Source organism: Falco cherrug, chromosome Z, assembly GCF_023634085.1.
Source record: "Falco cherrug isolate bFalChe1 chromosome Z, bFalChe1.pri, whole genome shotgun sequence".
Lineage (NCBI taxonomy): Eukaryota > Metazoa > Chordata > Aves > Falconiformes > Falconidae > Falco > Falco cherrug.
The window spans coordinates 54,594,702-54,616,797 of NC_073720.1; the positions used below are offsets into that span (position 1 = coordinate 54,594,702).

The window sequence follows — 22,096 nt, forward strand, 5'->3', positions numbered from 1 at the left end:
GAAAGTAAGCACAGCCACCTGAAATCTTATGGAATTTGGGCGTGTCTGGGATTGTCTCAAAGTGACAGCTGCTAGCAGGGCGCAGACCACAATGTGAGGAGACACAGCTTCTAGAAGGAGAGCCCCGCCTAGCAGGACTGTTTCTGAAAGGAGCTTTCTAGACAGCCTTGCTTTGTGCGATCTGCTGTCCCAGGCCATACAGCCTTCCGCAGCTGACAGGCCCCACGAGTTACTGACCTGCTGGTGCGAACCCAACAGCCAGGCCTCACACCTGAACACGCAGGCTAACGCTCAACGCGGACCACAGCCACCACCAACACCCATGTCCCTGTCGTGCTGCCCAGGCACCGCCACCACGTTCCGCTCTGCGCTCAGGTGCGGGCGGCAGGGATGCAGGCTGGGCAAAGGGCCGGCCTGCCAGGGTTGCAGGGAAAAGCGAAGGCGGGCGGTGTCGAGGGCAGACGCACAGTGCCAGGACTACGGCAGCCTCCGTGGGGGACGCGCATGTCCTGCCCGAGTGCCACCCGTGCGGGGCTGAGCGGCTGACGCCAGGAGCGTTACCTCGGCGGCGGCCTAGCTGCCGGCTGCTCACGGCGGCGGCCAGCCCGGTGTCCACCGCCCCCAGCCCCTGCTCCCACCCCCGAGCACGGCCCAGCCGCCCCGGCCCGCTCCTCCTCAGCCAGGCCGCGGCGGCTCGGCATCCAAGGTGCCTCGGGGGGCAGCCGGGGGCGCCTGGACCAGCCCGCCCCGAGCCTTCGGCTCCTCCAGCGGCGGGAGGCCCCTGCGCCCCGCCGCGGCCCAGTGCCCCCGCCCACGAGGCGGGAAGGCGAGCCCCGGCCCGCCCGTCCCCGGTTGCCGTGCCGGGAGGGCGGGGCCGGCCGGGAGGGCTGCGGCGGCGGGGCGGGCTGGCGGGAGGCGGCCCCGTGAGGTCACATAGGACGTATCGCTCCCGGAAGCAGCCAGGAGCGGAGGCAATGGCGGCTGAGGCGGTGGCGGCCTACGGCCGTCGCAGTCAGTAGCTTGGTGGAGCCGCCGCGCCCCGTTACCCCGCCTCGCCTCCCCGCCCCGCCTCACCTCACCGACCCCCCTGGCCCCTCCGCCTCCTCGGCAGCCAGCCGGACAGCGCCTGCCTGGGCCATGTCGCTCTTCCAGTCCGCCCTGGACTTCCTAGCGGGCCCCGGCTCCCTGGGGGCCGCCAGCCGCGACCAGAACGATTTCGTGGGGCAGACGGTGGAGTTGGGCGACATGAAGCTGCGCATCAAGCGGGTCATCGCAGAAGGTAAGACCCGGCGGCGGCGGCGCGCCCGGGGGCGTGCAGGGCCGGGCCGCGCTTCCCCTCGGGCCTCCCGCCGCCCCTCGCCCGGCCGGGCGGCCTGCCCTCTGGGCCGGGGGAGGCCTTGTGGGGGCGAGCGGGCCGGCGCCGCGGGCCGGGCCGGGGCCGGCGGGTTCGTGCTGCGAGGGCAGGCGGCCCCGCCGCGGGGCTTGCGGCCTCCGAGTGCGGCTTCGGTGAGGGCCGCGCAGCGGGTTAGCGGGGGTGCGCGGCGAGGGCCGGGTGCGGGAGCGCGGCGCTGGCGCTGTTAGCGGGCTTCGGAGCACCCGCTGCGGGCCGGCGTGTTGTGCGGCCGCAGCTTCGCCTGCGTTACGGGGTGGAATGCTTTCACCGCGTAATACAACTCTCCAAGGAGTTCATGATCCACGGGAGGTCCTCATGGAAGTGCTGGGTTGCGTGTATATTACAAAAAATAAGCAAAGATGTATAATATTATGCCGAGGTGCATGTTTGCCTGTGCCGTTCTGGGGTGTTTAAAAGCGGAAAGGCAGGAAAATACATTAACTTTAAACACAAATGTCAGGAAGCTGATCTCGGCCTGCATATAGGCTTTGCTGAAGCACAGGAATTGAATGTCTGGACAGTTTTTAGTTTCAGTGGATTTTTGGGTAGGCACCTTGGCACACTACTTGCTGCTCTGTTTTAAAATAAGTATTATGTTTGGGGTGTGCACACTACTTGGAAATTAGCGCAGATTTGGATCTTGTGCTTGTGGTCACAGGAATTGCTTTAGTTTTTTCCTGTAGAAGAGACATTGGAAGCTTGTCTCAAAAGACTAAAAGGTGAATTTGTACATATTAATGCAGTTATAGTTGATTAACTTTATACAGATGGTTAGTATTATTTAGGTTAAATATCCCAAAGCTCTCTTCAGAGCCCCTTTCCATTATTTAAGTTGTTTTTTATAGTTGCTTTTTATTGTCTTTGTATTTAAGTAGTTTTATAAATAGATGTATTGATTATCTTTTTCCCTGAGTAGTTTTTCATTGAAATCTTAGTGACCAGCGTGGAAGAAAAATTTGATTCTTCAAGACCAGCTACTTTAGCTAAACTCCCCAAAAATTTGCTCATGTAAAACAACAGGACATGGTCTTCACTGATGTTTTATTTTCTTAAGGACAAATAAGTTGTTACTTTTAATGCTTAAACACGTCTGGCATATGATCTCAGACAAAACCTGGCAGTTTTGTAGGTAATGAGTTGCATTTAAAACAGTACTTCAGGTCCTATGCTGCCTTCAGCCTTTACTTAGATGCTCTTCGCGAAAGAGAGTTGCAAGTGAAATGTTGGCATTCAATGTGGCGTGAATGCTGAATGAACTGGCTGGTGCTGCTGTTATTGTGACATTCCTACCAGGAGTGACCACAGCAGTTTCCAAAGAACAACAAAGGAAAGGAAGGGCAGGAAGCTCTATCTGAGATATATCTGCTGTTCAGTTCTTGATTCTGAAACAAGTATTTCATATGTTACTTTGGCAGCAGCCTGCTGTCTCCCACGATCTGACACAGGCTTTCTAAAATGTCAGGGGAAGGATGCCAGGTTAGATGATTTAAAGCAAATGGAGACATGCTTTAAGTCTGGTGTTCTTGAGAATTGATCTGTAACCACTGCTTTGTGTTCCATGTTTCATTTCATGTTGTTTTTCTCTGTATTTCCCTGACTGAAATTGGGCCTAACTGCTTACTTTACCTAGAAAGTAAGACTTTCCAGCCAGCATAGCTGGGCTAGAACAACCCTTAACGTAAATTCAGTATAAATACAAAATGCAAAAGTCCCAGCCTCTTGCTGTCTTCAGACTTGTATTTGTCTTAGTGTATAATTTATTTTGTGGCTGAACTTGAATTCATCTTTGAGCTCTGAACCTGTGTTTGACACCTCCTGATACATGCTTGCATAACTGTGGTTTATAAGCATTCTCTTCTGTACTTAAAAATCCAGAATCTGTTTTACTTTTTAATGGAGTCCTTTCATGCTAAATTCACTACTAGAACGTAAAGTGCAGCTTTCTGAATTTAGATTTCAAATCAGTGATGAACTGTGTGTGATCAGCCAGTGCAGAGGGGTAGCCTTTTCCATAAGATCGTACAGTCTGGTGCTTTTTCAGTTGGTGTGAACACAGTCTGTGGATTAGCATTACCGAGTATTATATGGCAGTGTAAGTTCAGTTGTTCTCGCACTCTACAGCTCTTTCCAGCTCTGGAGTGTGCTGCCCATCTGTGTCGGTGCAATACACGTTTGGCCAAGCTGTAAGCTGAGAAACTGGCAGCACCACCTTTGGATTCGTGGTGGGCTGCTGCAGGAAGTTGAGAGCAACCTGGGGGGGACAGGCTGGTGATGATCTCTAGTGCTGATACTACCTCCAAATGCATGAGCAGACTGAAGTGTGTCACAGGACAGACTGAGTGTTCCTAGAATAGTGTCTCCTGTATTTTCTACTTGGGTATTTTGGTAGCTTACTGCAGTTAAGAAATTTTTAGAGAAGGTGGGTTGGGGCCTTTACATGTAATCCCTACTTGCCCTTTGTGTGATGCTGGTTCAGCTGTGGTTCTTTTGGGTCCTCCAGTTAAGTGCACAGACTGCCACACAATTTTACTTAAGTAGAATAGTCATTGATTGCGTATAGAAGTAGACAATATTAGTAAAAGTAACTATCTTACACTCTTGTGACAGAGGGCACTCTCTTGTATGGCCATAAGTCATTGCAGTCTGAGTATACTGTACCTGTTTATATCACAACATGGATGTCTGCTGTCACCAGGGTGACTGCATGTGTATAGTCCAGATATATGTGGTAATTCTCCAAATGCTTGCTAACACATTTGGGTTTTGTAGGGTTAGGTGAGAGAGGCTTAAACTCTCTTGAAAAGCCTCAGTCAGATCGCTTACTGTTCACATGAACAGTATGTGCATTTTTATGCCGACTCTCTGCTTCATCATTTAACATCCTGGAGTATCCATCGCTTTCATTCAGGAATGTCAGGATTCCTGTATCAATCTGTACTAGGTAGTTGAGGGACTAAAGTAGTTCTTAATGATTCAGGAATCCTTGCAGCCTGCACATTTGACTTTAGGTGAGAATGGGGAGAGCAAGTGACCACAGCAGGCTAAAGAGTAGTTTTCAGAAATTTCTTGTTTCTTGCTCCTGTAAACTGGCATATTTGCATAGACAACCAACCTTGCAAATGTGTTTTTCAAATGCTAGATGCTGCTGGCTTTCATTTTTGCCTGCGTTGGACATAAGGTCTTCTGATAAGACCTTATGCTTGTTTACCTGATAATGGTGACACTTAAAAGATGGTGGACAAGTAAGTATGGGAAACTTCTTGGTTTCTACCTATACTGTAGAAGGAATAGAACCTGGTCACTGGGCTCTCAGATTATTTGTTGAGAGACTGCTGATGCATTTCTTCACTATGAAGAAAGCATCATTCCTTAGTCAGAAAGGTAGCAGCTACAGACTTCAATTTTTTTGGAGTTTACAAAGCTGTCATTGAATGGAAGTCATGTAGATGACTTGTTACAAGCTGCATTCTGACAAAGTGAAACTTGCATCTGTCATTAAAGTATCAAAAAGTTGCTGCTTTAGACTTCAAGGTTCCTTCAGTAAATTGAGTGTGAATAGGCAGTATTACAGTTTACCAAATTTACAGATACAATTTCATGGTCTCTGCAACTTCTGGATTTATAGGATGGTGGTAACATAATTAAATGTGGATTATTTTTTTAATGGAAGTAATTCATAAAACTCTGGGCAGCAGAATTACAATGGACACTTAATGGTCAAGTTTCAGCAAACGTTTTAGTTTGATTTGCTGACAGATGCTTGGAGTTACTATGAAAGGAGGAGAGCTTGTATCAAATCAAAGAGAAATTGCAACAGCGTGTCATGTAAAGGATGAACTGACAGTTACTCTGCAAATAATGTGTGAGGCAGAGTTTTTGGAAGTAGGAGAAAAATATGATAATCTCTGTGAAGAACTGAAGCATGCTGACCTAGCAGCTTTCCAGTTTGCATTCCCTTTACTGTAGATGTAGAGAAGTTTTTCAACGTTAAGTGGAACAGTGCCGTTTTTTAAAACTGATGTTTCTGAGGTATAGCAGTTCCTGCTTCCAGGTGAGCGCTGAAAGTTTTAGGGTGTCATACCTCTCTACTTCTCAAGTCATGGGAAAAAATCCAGATTTTAGAGCCATACTTCATTTTTGAGGCCTGTTTAATCTTGTTATTAGTGTTACTGTTTTACCTGAGCTCCTGAAATGCAGAAAAGACTACATTTAGGAAGGAGACATTGCTTTATTTGATTGTGTGCAGAATCAGGACAGTTGGGAAAAACTCCCCAAATGGAGTGCAAAGTTGGACAGAAAACTTAGTGAATTTATATGCTCAAATTTACATAAACTGTTGGTATAGCTTATATGTCACATTGACTCCTCCTAGCTACTACGTTTCCATATTGCTATCATTGCAAAGCTATATATACTATGCATGCATGCGGATCCTGGTTGGTCATTGGTGGTCACTTGAGTCAGTGCCCCCTATTCATTTCAAAGTTAACTCCAAAATACCCTTATGGCTGTTACTTTCACCGTATGCTTTGTAGGCATTCTGTAAGTATCCTGTGCTTCCTTAACTGCTCAGGTGTTTATTTTTCTAATAAAGAAAAGCTGCTTTCTAAGATAAGTTCCTGTTAAAAAATTCCATGCTTGACCTCATGAGCGCTCAGCACAATAGCTAAAGTTACAGTAACTGGAGCATATTTACATTTAATTTGAACTCTGCTGATATCATTAGGACTTTGAAATTGACACAATTATGTGACTGGACTTCAAAAAACATGCTTATGAATCAATGCTTGGCAACAATCACAGAGCATCCTTTCTGCTTTGATTAAGGATGTTGCCTGTACTCTGGTGGAAAAACAGCTAACATGGAGCCCAGGCTAAAATTACAGATTTTTAATGAAGTTATGATTGAAACATAAGCTACTTAGTATTGATAAGGGAACAAATTTGGTCAGTATTTGGGAAGGGAGTGGACAAGTCATACCAAGTTGTTATAAACAGGAAGCTATTCACACCACCCTTTTCTCATAACTAGTTAAGTGTGCAATGAAACAATACATTACAGTGGTAAGCAGTTTTATGTTGTGGTTGATGTCCCTATTTTGATGCTTCACTAGCTGATAAGTAGGAAAACTGTCATTTCACTGAAATGGTTTCTATGAAAAAATCACTGAAGACAGAGAAAACAAGGACAGGATAAAAAAAGGAGCAGATTTAAATCCAATTTGATTTATAGTACAGTGAACTTATTCAATATTATGTTGATGCCAAGGTTTAACTTGAGGGAGAAGGCAAACCTCTGGGTTGGAAAAGAAAGGGTCTTCTAATCTTTACAAGAGGATGCTAAAATACTGACAGGAGTAATGCCTGTGGGCTGCAGTGGTGTAAGGAGGAGTGTAGATTGTTTCCTATTAAAGCAAATGAGGTAGGGCTAATTTCCTAATGCAGAGGAAGTCATCAGATGGTCTCAGCGTGGGCCAGAAAGGTGAGGCTGGTAAGCTTTGTGGTCTAGCGTGTTTCTCTGGATCTGCTACGAGCCAAGATTGATTCCGGGACGGACTGTTGTACTTTGGCTACTCCGTTTTCATGAGCTGGTGTGGTACGCTATAGTGAACCTCTTATGTTTAAGCTTGCGCTGCAGAAAAGAAAGAAAACTAGTTTTCTTCTGTGATAATTTTTGTGGCAGAAAATAATAATCTGAGACCATTTTTAGAGCTTGGGCTGTGTTCTGAGAAAGGGACTATGAAATGCTTAGTCAGTGGAAAAACTAGTGTCATGGTTTAACCCCAGCCGGCAGCCACCAAGCTCCACGCAGCCGCTCACGCACCACTCCACCCCCCCCCCCCCCCCCCCCCCCCCCCCCCCAGAGAAATAGGGAGGAGAATCAGAAAGGAATGTTAAACTTGAGAGTTGAAATAAGAACAATTTAATAGGTAAAGCAAAATCTGTGCACATAAGCGAAGCAAAACAAGGAATTCATTCACCACTTCCCATGGGCAGGCAGGCGTTCAGCCATCCCCAGGAAAGCAGGGCTCCAGCACGTGTAACCCATTACTTGGGCAGACAAATGCCATAATGCCAAATGTCCCCCCTTCCTTCTTCCCCCGGTTTATATACTCAGCATGATGTCCTGTCATATGGAGTATCCCTTTGGCTAGTTCAGGTCACCTGTCCTGGCTGTGTCCCCTCCCGATTTCCTGTGCCCCTCCAGCCCTCTCACTTAGTGTCTCAGGGCAAGAGCTGGGATGGCTGTGTACATATATGCACACTGGTAACCTGTACGGGGAGATGCTAAGATGATTCTGCTGATGTAAAAAACTTCAGAAAACTGACTTAAAATGGTCTCAGGTGTTTATGTGAGTGGAAATAATGAGCAAAACCACCCCAAATAAAAATATATTTTCTGCACCCCTAGGAAAGAAACCAAAGTCCTCCTACTCTTAACTTTCATGTTGTCATTTGCCTCAGTTGGGTCTAGTATACAGGTGTTTGTTCATACAGGTATGTTGGTGTAGGAATGTGATCGTTAACTGCCATGGCTGTGTTGACTGTGAAATCCTTGGTGTGGTTATAGTTAAACAGGTGAAACTTTCTTAAAATTTTTGCGAATTATATTGCAGACTACATTGGTCAGAAGGCCTGGAGTAAGCTGTTAGGGCAAAGAAGTTTTGTCAGTGAAGTTGTCCCTATTCAGGTTATATTAAAACTGTTTTAATAGACTAGCTCCACAAGGAAGCCAGCTTCAAACCCTAAACAAAACAATAAGGAAGCAGGTAGGACTAATTTTGCCTTTTGTGGAAAAAAAAAAAAAAAAAATTCACCAATAACAGATACTTTTAATTTACTTTTTTTAAAAGCCATCTTTGCAACTTACTATACCTCTTCTGGTACCCCAGAAAATCCATAATTTAAAATTGCTATCAGCTGTAGAGCTGCAGTAGTTGTGAACTAACCACCACCTGGAATGAGCAGTGTTGCGGGGAACGAATTGTGTTCAGGTGAAACAATGAAGTGACTGAATGAGAAACTTAAAACTGATGTTTTGACAGGGGCATAGCTATAAAGGGTGGGGTTAGAGGCCATAGCAGTGAACTTACCTATAAAACCAGTGCAATGAATTAGGAATTTAATCAGGCATGATACCACTGGCTTTTGTTTGGAGTTCCGAAAAGTTTAATGAACTTAACTATCTGTTTAGCATTTCAGTACTTGATTTTAAGGTACCATCACTGAACTAAAAGTGCATCTTTTAAACTACTTGTGTACTCTGAAGCTATCACTATTTTAATGAAGTTTCTCCTTTCAGCTTATTATTCTAATACCTCTAATAAATTGTTAGATCTTACTGCATGAGGAGCTCTAGTAAGCTGTGACACCATTGAAATGACATTAAAGAAGACTCTCTTCATTACTTTTCCTTTTGTTGACCCCTTCTATGAAAATGTAGTAAGTAAACGAAGTATTTTGCTAATACACAAGTTGAGTCTTGCCAGCTTTGTATTTAACTGCAGCAAAATCCTAGTATGGGCAGTTTCTATGGAGATTCCACTGGATTTTCAGTTAATGGTAATTATGCTTCACTTAAATACCTGTGCTTTAACTGAAGCAGAGCTTGTATTAACTTCTGTTGATAACAGGAAGTAATTTTTAAATGGCTTGCATTGCCCAAAATGTTCACTTGTGCTGCTAGGCCAAAATGAACATTAATGACTTTCAATGAATAGTGAAACCTACATCCAGTGCATGTTTTGAAGCTGAATATAAGATTTCTTTAGATTCCTAGCTAGCTATTAAGAGAATTGAAATTAATTGTTTTTGATTGAAGTGAGGTTTATTGAAATTGAACAGAAATTACTTAAACTTCAGGAGCCCTTCTGAAGTGGTTTTAATGTTGTGATTCTAAGTGTTAAAAACACAGCCTTTTCCATCAAGAAATGAACTTGTGTAGTTTTCATAAAAGTGGCTGAGATTTAAGCATGAATTTCAAGATTTGTGAACAGAAAGAAAATTTTGGGGCAACTGAATGTGTGTAGAGTTTTGGGAGGACTGTATGATGATCAGGACTTCTGTGAAAGTTTAAGAAATACCTCTTTTTGAAGACTCGCTGTAATATTTTTCTAGTTGTATACACTGATTCCTCCTTTTACTCCTTTGTACTCAGTGTCAACAGGATTAAGCTTAGTGATAATGTGAAACTTGGTCTATATTGTAAACATTTCTTGTATTGTAGGAAGAGCTTGTAGGAAAGGTTATCAGACCAGCTGAAGTAGTTGGAAAGGTAGCAGTGCTTCTAGGGCCTTTCTTCAGAGTTTGGATCAGCTTGGGTGTTAATCAGGTACATGCTTGAAAGTGATGCATTGAATTGATTTGATGACTTAATTCTGATGCATAGGTGCTTTCACATGTGTGATTTCCAGGAGGGCCCTTAATGCATTTGAATGAAGCATAGATAGATTTTTTTTTTTACAACATGCATGTAGGTCTGTGGACATTTGTAGAGGTACTAGCAAGGTGTATGCTTGCAATTAAGAGCAGTCTTGCCCCATTCCAGCCCTCCTGGAACCCTTGGCCGTGTACACAGTTGATCAGAGTGATTTAATGTTCTAGAAGTTTGTGCTGGCCTGAAGTCCCTAATTTTGCAAATGGAAGCATATATTTTCAAGGTGGGTTTGAAGGGTTATTAGAATAAAATCAAACATTGATCAGGATGAATGTAATGACTTCCTTCTGTAGGGCCAGCAGTACTTCCATTGTGTAGGTAGTCTGCAGCATCTGTGTAGGTCAAAGATGTGTAGGCAGTAGCTCTGTAATGTAGTGACTGGTACACACTGGTGTGGGGGCTTGCAATTCACTAGGATAGCGGCCTCTGAAACCTGGGACATGCCCCCAGATGTGAATAGGGAACTGGTTGGGAAGAGCAGTCAAAACCCATGGTTTCCCAGCATCCAGCTTCAGTGGAAGGATGACTCACAAATTACCATGCTTCTTTCACCAGCTCTATGCGATCTGTAAGCAATAGTCGTAACTGATCAGCACTGTCCAGAACCATGTTCTTCTTGCGTATGTTCTCATTCAAAAAGAAGCAAAGTATCTTGAGGTAATGCTTTTAAGATGATGGTAAGTGTGGACTTCATTCTGTCTTTGGCCCCTCTCCCATCTGTGCCTGAAATGGTGAGTGTAATTGCTGATCAGAAGACTTGCACTAGGGGCTTTAGAAAAGCTAAGGAAACTTCTGTTGTGGGAAGTACCAAAACTGTTTTTATAGGATAGGTCAAAGTAAATGGATAAGCACAATGCATGCATGGGTGATACATGGTGGGAATGAACAGCAGCCCTTACTGTCTGTCATCTTCAGTGTTCTCATTAGTACTTTAACTCTTTCCTGTCTTTTGCTTGTCCTTCCTGCAAGTGCAGTCTTGGTTTTGCTGTTTTTGTGTGTAATTCCTATTTAGATATCAAAAGCAAAGGTAATATCCAGCAGCCTGTCACTTATTTAGTGTTTTGCATGCTACTGGAAAAATGACAAGGTGTGTGGGCAGTACCGTTCAGAATGGTACTTGGAGAACTCTGGTCAATTGCCATGTAAAACTCTTCTTGAAAAATGTTGTGTTTATTGAATTGCGAAAGCAAATGCTGTGTCCACTTCAAGCCTTTTGTTAATATTCCCCATCCACAAGAAGGTATTGGGTACTAATGTGACTGTACTGACCTGGATTCTGCATCTTTTTTTAAAAGGGCCTTGTCAACTTCTTTCTTGTCTGTGGTGGTTCATTCTTTAGTTACCTTATTCCCTTAGGCTTATGTGGTTTGCTGACATCTTCTGTGTTTATTCTCCAAATTATTGCTAGAGAAAACATCACTATGTGGTTCAATGAAGATAGCATTTATATTAAAAGAGTGGAAAGGCAAATCATTGAAGTTTGTCACTTTGGTTGTTAATCTACTAAAGATACTCTGTAATACACAGTGAGCATGTATGCAACTACAGTGTTTGTGTAACCATGAAGATGACATTCCTAGAAGAAATTGGAGTAATACCAGGATCTTTACAATGGGAGTAGAACTGTTCAAATATGTTCTTTTGATAGTTAGATTAACATAATTAGCAACTGAGGAAATTTAGTAGACCTGTAACTTTTTCTCAGTCTTTTTTACTTTGTGGAAATTTGCAGTGTTCTTGAACAAATTAGTAGTGTTTGATGAAATAGATATTCTGACAAAAGAAGTTGGAATGAAAATAATGCTGTATGCAGTGACAAATTGCATTTAGTAACAGTATCGCTGTCATTGGAATTATGTGCTTCAGTGCTTGAAAATGCTTTCCACTTTTAACATGAAGTCTGAAGCATGGAAATTATCCTAAAAGTATGAGGAGGTATGTATTTAACATTTTATCTCCCTTGGTTATTGCTGTTTTTATACGAAGCCTAACAGTGTAAAACAAAGGAGTAGTTTACTTAAAATCATTAGGTAGTATTGGCGGTAGTGAATCTTGGTTGCATAGGGACCTGCGTTAAAAAAAAAGGTTGCTTCATTAGGAAATCTGCATATGCAGACTGACAGAGTGCACGAAAGTAACAGTGCTTCTGGCATATGTAAAAGAAAGGAAGAGAATATTTTAGCTCTTGTATGTAGGTTACCCATGCTCTTGGCAAGCCACTGAAAAATACGTATAATTTGTGCATTCAGAGACGTGTCTATACTCTTGTACTAGATTTGTTAGACTAAAAATAACTGTTTACCTGAATATTGAGATTAAAACTGACTTTATGTGCCTTCTTTTTGTAGGTGGTTTTGCTTTTGTCTATGAAGCTCAAGACCTTGGAAGTGGCAAAGATTATGCTTTAAAGGTAAAACAAATTTACTTCACCACAAGTTTACAAGGTCTGTCTTTTTGCTTGGTGCTTTAGCATGATAGTTAATCCTTTGTGTATGCCACTGAACAAGTCATCAGAATGATGAAGTGGTGTTTTTAGCACACCATACCTGTATTCAGAATGGTCATTCCTGTTAGGGGCCTGCACTTTACATTTAGATGTTGAAGATGGGAGTTGCTCTGTTGGGTACTACTGCTGTTTGTCTTCATTTGGTCTAGAAATCCATGACGCTTCCCAAGCATTCTGTTACATGAGTATAAGGAATTTTTCCTAGTTACCTGTATGGGAATATTTTCACTCCTCAGAAGCAGATTTAGGCTGCTGGTTAGCCTACCTTTGTACTTACACAGTAAGTTTCCACACTCTTGACTCGTTCATCAAATGTTAATCCTGGCACTTTTCAGAGACACGCCACTGGATTCTTGTTTTCTGAAAGCTTATAATAATCATGTAACAGCTGAAAAACTGAAGTAAAGGACAATAAAGTGAAGTAACTTACTTGGTCATATTTTGCTGCAAAAAAATATCATGTCACTTGTTTTTACCACAAAATGGCTTCATTTTTGGGGTGGGGATATCCTGTGCCTGTACCTATCTTGAGAGAAAGTGGAAAGGGTAGTAGTATGAGAGTTGGGAGAGGTAAGTTGGCATTACACGACCAGTAATTACTTAGTCTGTTTTTTTACTTTTCATACCGCATCCTACAGTAACAAAATGTGACCAAATCCATATAGTATGTATGTTCAAAATGTCATCTAGAAGTAGCCCTAGTTAAAAATAATAGATGGAAGGTGAACAATTACTGTACATTCTGTGTTTTGTAAAACTGGTACTTTTGTAGCAAATGCTCAGATTGATTCTAGTCTAAATCCAAGTAGATATTGGAAATAGTTATGGTTGATTTTGCTGATGATTACTTGAGTACTGTTGAAAAAAATTGGGCTGCCTAATTTGGAGAAGTTTTGGTTAGAGGAGGTTGAAAGTTCTGTCTAAAGACTTGAGGCAGAAGATTAATTTTTCTTTGTCAGTGCACAGTGCTCAAACTTTAGTGTTTTACACATCACAGAGCTGTCAGAGCAGTTACTTTTTGAGTGTCAAAGTTTACAATTGCTCAGTTATCACTAAACCTGAATAGTACAGGTACCTGCAGAACTGGGTGGTATGTTTATGGCAGTATGTCCAAATGTACAACAAGCCCACTTTGTTTACTGTCCCATCACACTTCCTTAGTTTTTTGACTGTAGCTTATCTTTTGTGGTCTGGAAAAAAAAAAATCAATGAACTGTTTTTCTCTAAGTTTTAATAACTGTATCTTCTCAATTACTCTTCTTTTTTGACAGCGGTTGTTGTCCAATGAAGAAGAAAAGAACAAAGCCATCATTCAGGAAGTTTGTTTTATGGTATCTTTTCTGGAACATATCTTAAAGTTTTGATTTAATTGCCTGCTATCAAATGTTTCTGGGAAATAGAGGACTGCTCTATAGATTCAGTTCTTTCTATGCCCTACAATGCTTAAGAGGACTGACATTCTGAGGAAAGTCTAGGTTCCTGGTTTGTCCTGAATCTGACACCAACATCCAGCAAGTTGTTAAAAAATTGCAGGAATTCAATGTGTGCAGAAAACTTCTGTAGCTAGTGTAGACTTTATCTAGCCAGAAGTGAAATTCGTATTTGGGCTTTCTTGCAGTCCTCTGACTGTGGTAAACAGACCTTTTGACCATTCAGATGATACTTGGATCTTAAGTACACTTCCCTCACGTGCACTGGATTTATTGCCTTTTTGACTATTCAGAACTTCTTTTACTCACAATGTTTCTTAATTTCTGCCTCAGGTACATCTGGCTTTAAAAAGTAATACTGAATATTAAGGAAGAAATTACAGTAGGATACGTGCATCTGTTTTACCAGTTGATGGGGTCAATAGATAGCATACAGACACCAATAGAGAAGATAACCTTGATTTACTGTTCATTTCAAATTAATACAGAAAATAAGGCAGTATGCACATACAAATGGATTAGCCTATGATACCCTGATTCAAGCAATAAAACAGATAAGCAAGGCAATGCACCTAGTTATTATGACTCAAGATTAGCTATAGTGAGCAAGAAAGATACATCATCCATTGCCCTAATACGTTACCATCAGCCAGATCTGCAGTCACTGGGGAGCCCCTGTTGCAGGGACAATTTAGAAAGCCTGACCCAGCAATGGGGAAGTCCTACACAGGGCATCCCCTCATAGGTGATGTCTCCAAAGTCACTGCAGGAGGGCCCAGCTTTTATACCAGGGGCCCTCAAACTACGGCCCGCAGGCTGGATACGGCCCCCCAGGGTCCTCAATCTGGCCCCCGGTATTTACAGACCCCCCGCCAGGGGTTGGGGGGGGGGGAACCAAGCAGCCGCAGATGGCTGCCTGACACTGCATCCGCGCCGGCCCCCTGGTTAAAAAGTGTGAGGGCCCCTGTTTTATACTGTTGAATAAACAAGCTCACTTAATATCAAATGTGGAAACACCTGGCTTTACTCCCCTCAGATCCCACCCAAGCCTGGCCAGGGCTCAGGGGGGAACCAAGGGAGTTTCCTTTGTCTACTGGATTTTAACCACCAGTTTCCAAACAAGGCCAACCATTGGTTTCACAGCCTTGTCCCCCTGCCTCTAAGCAAGGAGGGATGCACTGTATCTTCACTAATGATTACATTTTATTGAAGCTACATCTTTCACTAAGCATATTTTGCTAATGATAGGATACCAAAAATTATATATATATATATATGTATATATATATATATATATAAAAAGTTTGTTTGGCAGGTTCATGTAGAGGCCAACTTTAGCTCAGGGCCTGTTGCTCAGGCCTCAGCACTTCAGCATCAGAAACAAGAAGCAGATGTTTTTCAGTGTTGTTGCTGTCCTTTTTGTCTTCAGTGACATTAGATGGTAGGGTATAATGTAATCTTGCGGGTATAAAGCAATCTCAGAGTGTTTTAATCCCTGGCTTCAGAAAATTCAGTATTTGCTCCACAGCATCTACTCTGACCCTCAGTTTATTTCAAGAGTCAGTGAGTAGCTGTGGTGTGCTGTTATTTTCTACTCTTTAGTATTCAGCTTCATTTTAAGTTACTAGGCAAGCCCACTGATACTAAATTAAGCCACTCAAACATCTCTTCCTATGATTAGTGAAATGCTTGGCAAAATCTTAACACTAAATACTGTTCGCTAGAGGTACACTTGCAAAGAACAGACTACCATAGCACTGTATATTTTCTAGCTACGCTGTATCTTGCCAGCAGTAGGGAACCTGAATATTCTTTGGATGTTTTCCACAGCTCAGGCTCATTAAGGCATATGTGTGACATGAACGAGAGTTAACTGTTGCTGACTTTCCAAGATATAATTTTGAAATGAAATTAATTCCTGCAGCTTGGAGTAAAAGGTTGTGAAGAAATGCGTAAGATAAAAGTAGTACATTGGAGTCATTCTAATTTGGTGGATCCAGCTTGCCCTTTTTGTATAGCTTTGCTTGACTTACTGTGTCTTCACTTTTTTCTCTCCAAACTTGGTGAATGCATCTTGTAAATACTGTGTGTTTTCCTCATAGGCATGAGTCTCAGCATATGGCTGAGGTGGTGCATACCAGGGACAACACAGGGGCATGTTGTAGTGTTACTTCCACTGGCAGGGTCTGAGATCACTCACATTTTACTCCCCTTTACATATTTAAAAAAGGATACCTTGAATTTTTGAACTGGAAGTGAAGCATGGCTAAGGTTTTAGTGTACAGAATTATTACTAATGATGGGAGGATAAGATCCTGGGTCCTTTAGAGCTTTCATTTGTTTTGAACTTTGTTTTGGTTAAATACTTGCTTTGTAAAGACAGGTGTTGATATAACAGCCCTTTCTTGATCAGCCAACTAAAGAAGCACCTGACAATTAAAAATCTCTCTTGTACTTGTACCTAATACCTTGCAGTCATTGTCAAAAGAGAAAAAGAAGTAACTAGGCCTGTTAGTTACTGAAGTCCAGTTTTCTTAGAGAACCTTAATCACAAGGATTTTTTTTAATGTTTTATGTTATGTTTTTATTACATTACCTTCAGTGTCTTCCCCTGAAGTATTTTTTTTTTCAGCTGAGGCATGGATTTTTCTGTTCTACTTAGCATTTTAATTGCAGCTGTGATGTTTTCTGTGGTTTTAAGCTAACATTTCAAATGACTTGGCTGTGAACTGCTTTATACAGTAGTATCAATAAACTTGGCAGTTGTCTTCCTTGAACGTGTTATCTCCAGAAAAAACTTTCCGGTCACCCCAACATTGTCCAGTTCTGTTCTGCTGCATCTATTGGAAAAGAAGAATCTGATACAGGACAGGGAGAGTTTCTTCTGCTTACAGAGCTGTGTAAAGGTAAACTTTCTTTTCCCAGAGTGCATGTTGTTTCTGACAGCTGTTTTGCCCAGGTTTCTTCACAGCTTAGAAGCTTTGAAATCCTCTTAAAGATAGCATAGTTCAGTTCGTGAGCTGGAGTTCAGCCGCATCCTTCATAAGATAAAGGATCATGTTCTTTTAAGACTACAGTTCAACCTCATCTTAAATATGAGGTGATCATCAAGTTCTTAGTGTTTGAGACTAGACAGAGGAAGGAAGGGAAAGAATACTTCCTTAGAGCACCTTTTCCTATGGCATTGCAGTTGGTGTGAATTTGCCATTTTCAGAATATTCATCTAATATTACAACTTGAAACTGTAAATCTTCCTTGACAAGAAGTGTTTGTCTATTCATGCCAAGTTTTCAGAATTTGTGGTGTACTGTGTGTGCTTATGTGAACTTCTTTGATTTCCTGCAGGACAGCTGGTGGAATTCTTAAAGAAAGTAGAGTCCAAAGGAGCTATTTCCTGTGACACAGTTTTGAAGATCTTCTATCAGACCTGCAGAGCAGTGCAGCATATGCATAAACAGAAGCCTCCTATTATCCATAGAGATTTAAAGGTATGTTACAACGTTTAAATAAAGGCTGAATTTTTAAACAGCAGAGAGTATGTTTGGCTGAATCGGTGTTAAGACTTGATCGAATAGAGTGGACACCCTTGAGCATAGTGCTTGTGTGTATTGCCTTGCCAGGACCACTTGGATGTCACTCACTTGAATTTCCTCACTGCAATACTTGCATCTTTTCATGTCTTTTCCTTGTGGTTAGTGCTACTTGTACTCTCTCTGAACATGCTGACAGAAAAGTAGTATATCATGGTTAGCTGGTTGAGTTAGTCTTTAAGTAGTTGACTTTTGATAAAATAACCAGTTAGAACTTGTGAGTTGCAGTTTAGAGGTGAGAACATTGCTAAATAGAAGAGGTAAAGATTTGAAGGAGGAAAGAAATAACATTCTCTGTGAAAGATTACATAGTCTTTAAGAATGTGTAGTAAGCTCTTAGTTTTAGAACTAACAACTTGCATTGCATTTTATGGTTTGTTTTTAACTTGAATTTTAAAGTTTGGTAGGCATAATTCACGATCTATTTTGTTTCTTAATTTTCATTCTGTTGCCTTTACCAAGATTGCTCTGGGGTTATGCTGTAGAAGGTGGTGTTCCCTTAGAAACTCTGGAGATTTGGAAGGACTTCTATCTGTCTTTGAATTTTGTATTTTGAAGGCAGGGAGTTCACCTTTACATGTATGCTGCCCTTTAGAGAAAGGAGCTCTAATCATCAGTGAGTCTCTGCTGTACTACATATACGTTTGAACGTAGTGGAAGGAGTTGGTCTCTGTAAATATAAACAAAATAAGAGAAGATTTTTATTCCTGAAACAGTGTCTGAAGTTTACATGTCAGCTGCTTGATGTGATATCAGCTGAATATAAAAAGAAAGGAAAACTTGTTTCTTCTTAAGTATGTATTAGATTACTTTGGGGAGAAGAAAACCAAGCCGCTTTTTAAAAGTAAATACGTGCTAAGTGTTTTCAAGCCTGTTGAAAGCTTTCGTGTTAGGCACTAGTATAGCCTCTTAATATAAAAATAATTTCGATTATGATGCACTTTTTTCCCCTCAGTACCATTGAGCAGGCTTCAAGGTCATGTCAAAGAAATTTTAACCCAGCTGGGATAGAACTTGGCATTACTTTCTAAAATAAAATCTTTTATTCTTCACTGAAATTCATGTACCCTAGCCCCTAGAAAAGCTCATAGAAAAGATGCATCTCTTCTCTGAAAACAGGGTGGAAAGCTATTTGCAAATAAATACACAATTTCTTACATAGCCAGCTCCACAGAAATTGAACTGATGCTGTAATTCATTTTTTTCTTGTCAAGTAATGCAAGTTCCTGGCAGAAATAAAATACGGGAAAAGGCAGGAATTTGATTGCATGTTGGTTTCATGTTAAAGAGGCTGCAAAGCAAGATCAAATGATAGTTGTTCTGCAACAGGCAGAGACCTTACTACAACCAGGAGCCAAACAGGGATCACTTAACTTTGCTATGCTTTCTAGAAGGTTGAACTAAGGTCAGCAGCATAAAAAACTGTAGGTCAGAGTTTTGAGCCAACCTGCAACAAGACCTGAGATGCTAGTGTAGTTTTTGGGGAGGCTAATAGGATGTTCTGAAAACAGGTTTTACAGAAGGGAGTCCAGAGAAGTTGTGGTTTCAGAGGGAAGACAAACTTAGCTCTCTGTGTGGTGTTGCAATGTTACTGATACGCCTCTTAACTTCTACATATTTTCCTGATTTTATCCAGAGGTACAAATTTTTTTCAGCCCTTTGGTGGTTATGACTCCACAATACTTCTGCCTACTTTTACCCTCCCTTTAAGTTTCTTCTGCATTCCATTTAGCAATCCAGGAAGGCTGGATTTTATGAAGTAGAAAAAATTCTGGCAGCATATGGTCCTCAAATCGCTGGTTTCTATCTCTGCACAGGGTCACAGCTATATCTTTCTGGGTGTCGCCCAGCAGCCTACCTCTCTACTAGTACCTTCCTGTTCTATGTCTGCAGCAGTCCTAACATCCAATCCACTGCAATTAAGCTAACAGTGTTCAGTTTTTATGCATGAAAATATTTGGATCCCAAGACACTGCTTCTAGAAGTGGTCCTCTGAAAAACTGGCCTCTTAGGCACTAACAAAACGATTTTTTTTCCCTGGGGTTTATTTTCTGCTCATAGTGGCTTTGGTGCTGCTTTTAAAAAAACTGGCTGTATTGCTACCATGTAAATCTACAGCACAGTCTGAAAACTCTCTGGGCTAAAGTGAGTATATTTTTTTTATATATATGCACAAGTGAGTTGGTGTTTAAAAGCATGTGTGTTAGTGTAGAAAAATAAAAATAAAGGCATCTTTAATTTGTTGTTCTACCTCTTTTTGAAGGTGGAAAACTTGCTTATTAGTAACCAAGGAACAATTAAACTTTGTGACTTCGGTAGTGCTACAACTATAGCTTACTATCCTGACTACAACTGGTCTGCACAAAAGAGAGCGCTGGTTGAAGAAGAGGTGAGACTGTTTTTATGTAATTAATATCAACAGTGGATTCATTTAACTGTTGCTCTTAATCTGATACAGATTCATGGGACTTCAAAGGCAACCGAAGATTGTTTCCATTCATAAAGTTTTGGTTTTGTATTTGTGTTGCCAGAGTTTAAACACTGACTGGAGACTATCACAGCTTGTGTTCTGTAGCTGCATATACAAACACTGCTTCAACTTGAGCAGTGTCCATTCTGCAATCTCGTGTGAAAGCAGAAGGGTTTACTAGAGTTTATTCTGATTGCATTCTTAACAGGAAGTCAAAAATTGGTTATGCCGAAGTGATTCTCACATTCTCATCTGTTTTTCTCAGTTTAATGATATATAAAGAGGTGGCGAGTCTGCTCAGCAGGATTTGAATATGCAGTATTGCAGTGCCTTTAGGACTACAGTGGTGGTGTCAGGCACGCAGTGTAATATTGCAAAGTGCATTTGTTCTTAGAGTTGAGAGTAATGCTGGTAAATCTCATGTATTACATCAACTGGATTCAGACTTTCAAGTGTAGCAAAATACAGTCACTTCAAATTGTGTGCAACTTGTGATATCATAAGTCTTTGTAAACTCTGCTTGTTTTTGAATCCAGCATCCTTAGAGAGCAATCCAACAGTTTCTGGAGAAGAAATGATGGTGTTGTACCACTGTCTTGTATAATCTATGCCAGAAAATGGTAGAAAAGGTCTCTTCAAGGATGCTTGAGAGCATGGCTTAACTCTTTGGATGTGTCTGCACTGTCATTAAATGTGATGAGGAAGTGGGAAATACACACTGGAGCATGAATTCACTTCTTGTTTTATTGTTGATTTATGTTCTTTATATTCATACTGCTTTTTTTCCTTCATGAAGAACTGTCATTTTACTTTGTGCTTTACACTTTGGAAGGACTCTTGAATATCACAGTGTTATTTGAGTACTAACTTCTTTATCTGGCCTCTAAATCAAAGCTATTGTGACTTTTCCAGGATTCAATTGATGGCTTCTGCCTTGACAAGTATTTCTGTAATCAATTTTCAAAGTTAAGACTGTTTCCGTGGTTGAATGCAGTTAGAACTTATTATGCAAATTGGTTTCAAGCAATTCTGTTTTCTGCAGATCACAAGGAATACAACGCCGATGTACAGGACACCAGAAATGATAGACTTGTATTCAAATTTTCCAATTGGTGAAAAACAGGACATTTGGGTAAGAAATTTTTCTCTTGCTGTATCATAGCTGCTTATGTCATAGTGAAACTGGTTTTGCCATCTTCATGTTAATTTGCTTATTAAATAAATAAAAGCACCTTAATAAACATAGAATAGACTATCATGTCAAAATAAAACTTGAATAGTATGAACGGTGTATCTAAGTATTAAAAGAACGAGATGTCATATTTGAGATTTTCTCTCAGATTTAGCTTGACTTCCACTATGAGAGACATTGCTCAACAAATTTGACATTCAGTAGAGCTGTTGCCTAGTTGGAACTTGCTGCCATAGAGCCAGAATACTTACAGTCCTTAGATTCAGATTCTTGCTTTTCATGTGCTGCCATGAGTGAGACAGCCTGTTGCTGGGTTCAGAATGGTTATGTCTAGGTACTGAATCTAGATAAAATACTGACAGGTAGGAAGGATGAGAATGATGCAGAAATCATTCATGCTTTGTGTAGGGAGCATGATAAGCTGTTAACATTCACTAAAAAATCTGTAGCTAGAATTAAAGGCAAATATTTAAATCCTCAATTGTACCTTTTTCCAGTTGTGTAACACTGTAATAGTACAGAGGTACTGCCCAGTGACTTTGTGGTTAGGGACTTTGTTTATTGCATATTTTTCATACAGGCAGGTGTCAGGATGTTCAGCTGTTGTCTGCATTGGGAGTGTGTCAAAAGACAAATACTGGTGCTTTAAAAGTTTTTGTTAGGAATCGCAGAACTTCAGTTTAGTTACAAGATGTTGTGGAAACTCTTATTCCACTACAAAAGCTGTTAGCGGTTTTCTTCTGATATGTGAAGAAGCACCAGGAAAAATACATTTTTCTGTCCATTTGGCTGCTTTGCATGTGTTAAATGCTGGCAGTCTGAGCCAATATTACACCCAGTTAAACACAATGCTACAAATGCACTTAACAAAAACCACACTTGGAAGGGCAGTTTGCAGTTTATTTTTTGTTTAAAGGACTCTGTATCCATTAGAATTAACGTAGTGGTTGTCTCCTGCTGTATCTTTGGAAGAGCTGTTCCATTTACCATGCCTTTATTGGAACATGTTGTTCTGTGTTTTTTCCTTTGCACTCTGGGTTCAGTGAAAACATGCAAAGTATTTGGCAATAGAATATGG

The 22,096-nt window shown here is 41.3% G+C and overlaps 1 protein-coding gene across 2 annotated transcripts in view; it reads left to right on the plus strand.

Annotated features, from left to right (window-relative positions):
* The first annotated feature begins 971 nt into the window (after window positions 1-971).
* Window positions 972-22,096, plus strand: part of GAK (cyclin G associated kinase) — a 77,123-nt gene continuing 55,998 nt past the window's right edge. For both annotated transcript variants that reach the window (XM_055698856.1, XM_055698857.1), the window contains exons 1-7: window positions 972-1,279; window positions 12,179-12,240; window positions 13,608-13,667; window positions 16,558-16,672; window positions 17,112-17,254; window positions 19,620-19,745; window positions 20,869-20,958. In XM_055698856.1, the coding sequence (XP_055554831.1) occupies window positions 1,138-1,279; window positions 12,179-12,240; window positions 13,608-13,667; window positions 16,558-16,672; window positions 17,112-17,254; window positions 19,620-19,745; window positions 20,869-20,958 (738 nt within the window). In that variant the 5' untranslated portion in view covers window positions 972-1,137. The remainder of the gene's footprint in view (window positions 1,280-12,178; window positions 12,241-13,607; window positions 13,668-16,557; window positions 16,673-17,111; window positions 17,255-19,619; window positions 19,746-20,868; window positions 20,959-22,096) is intronic.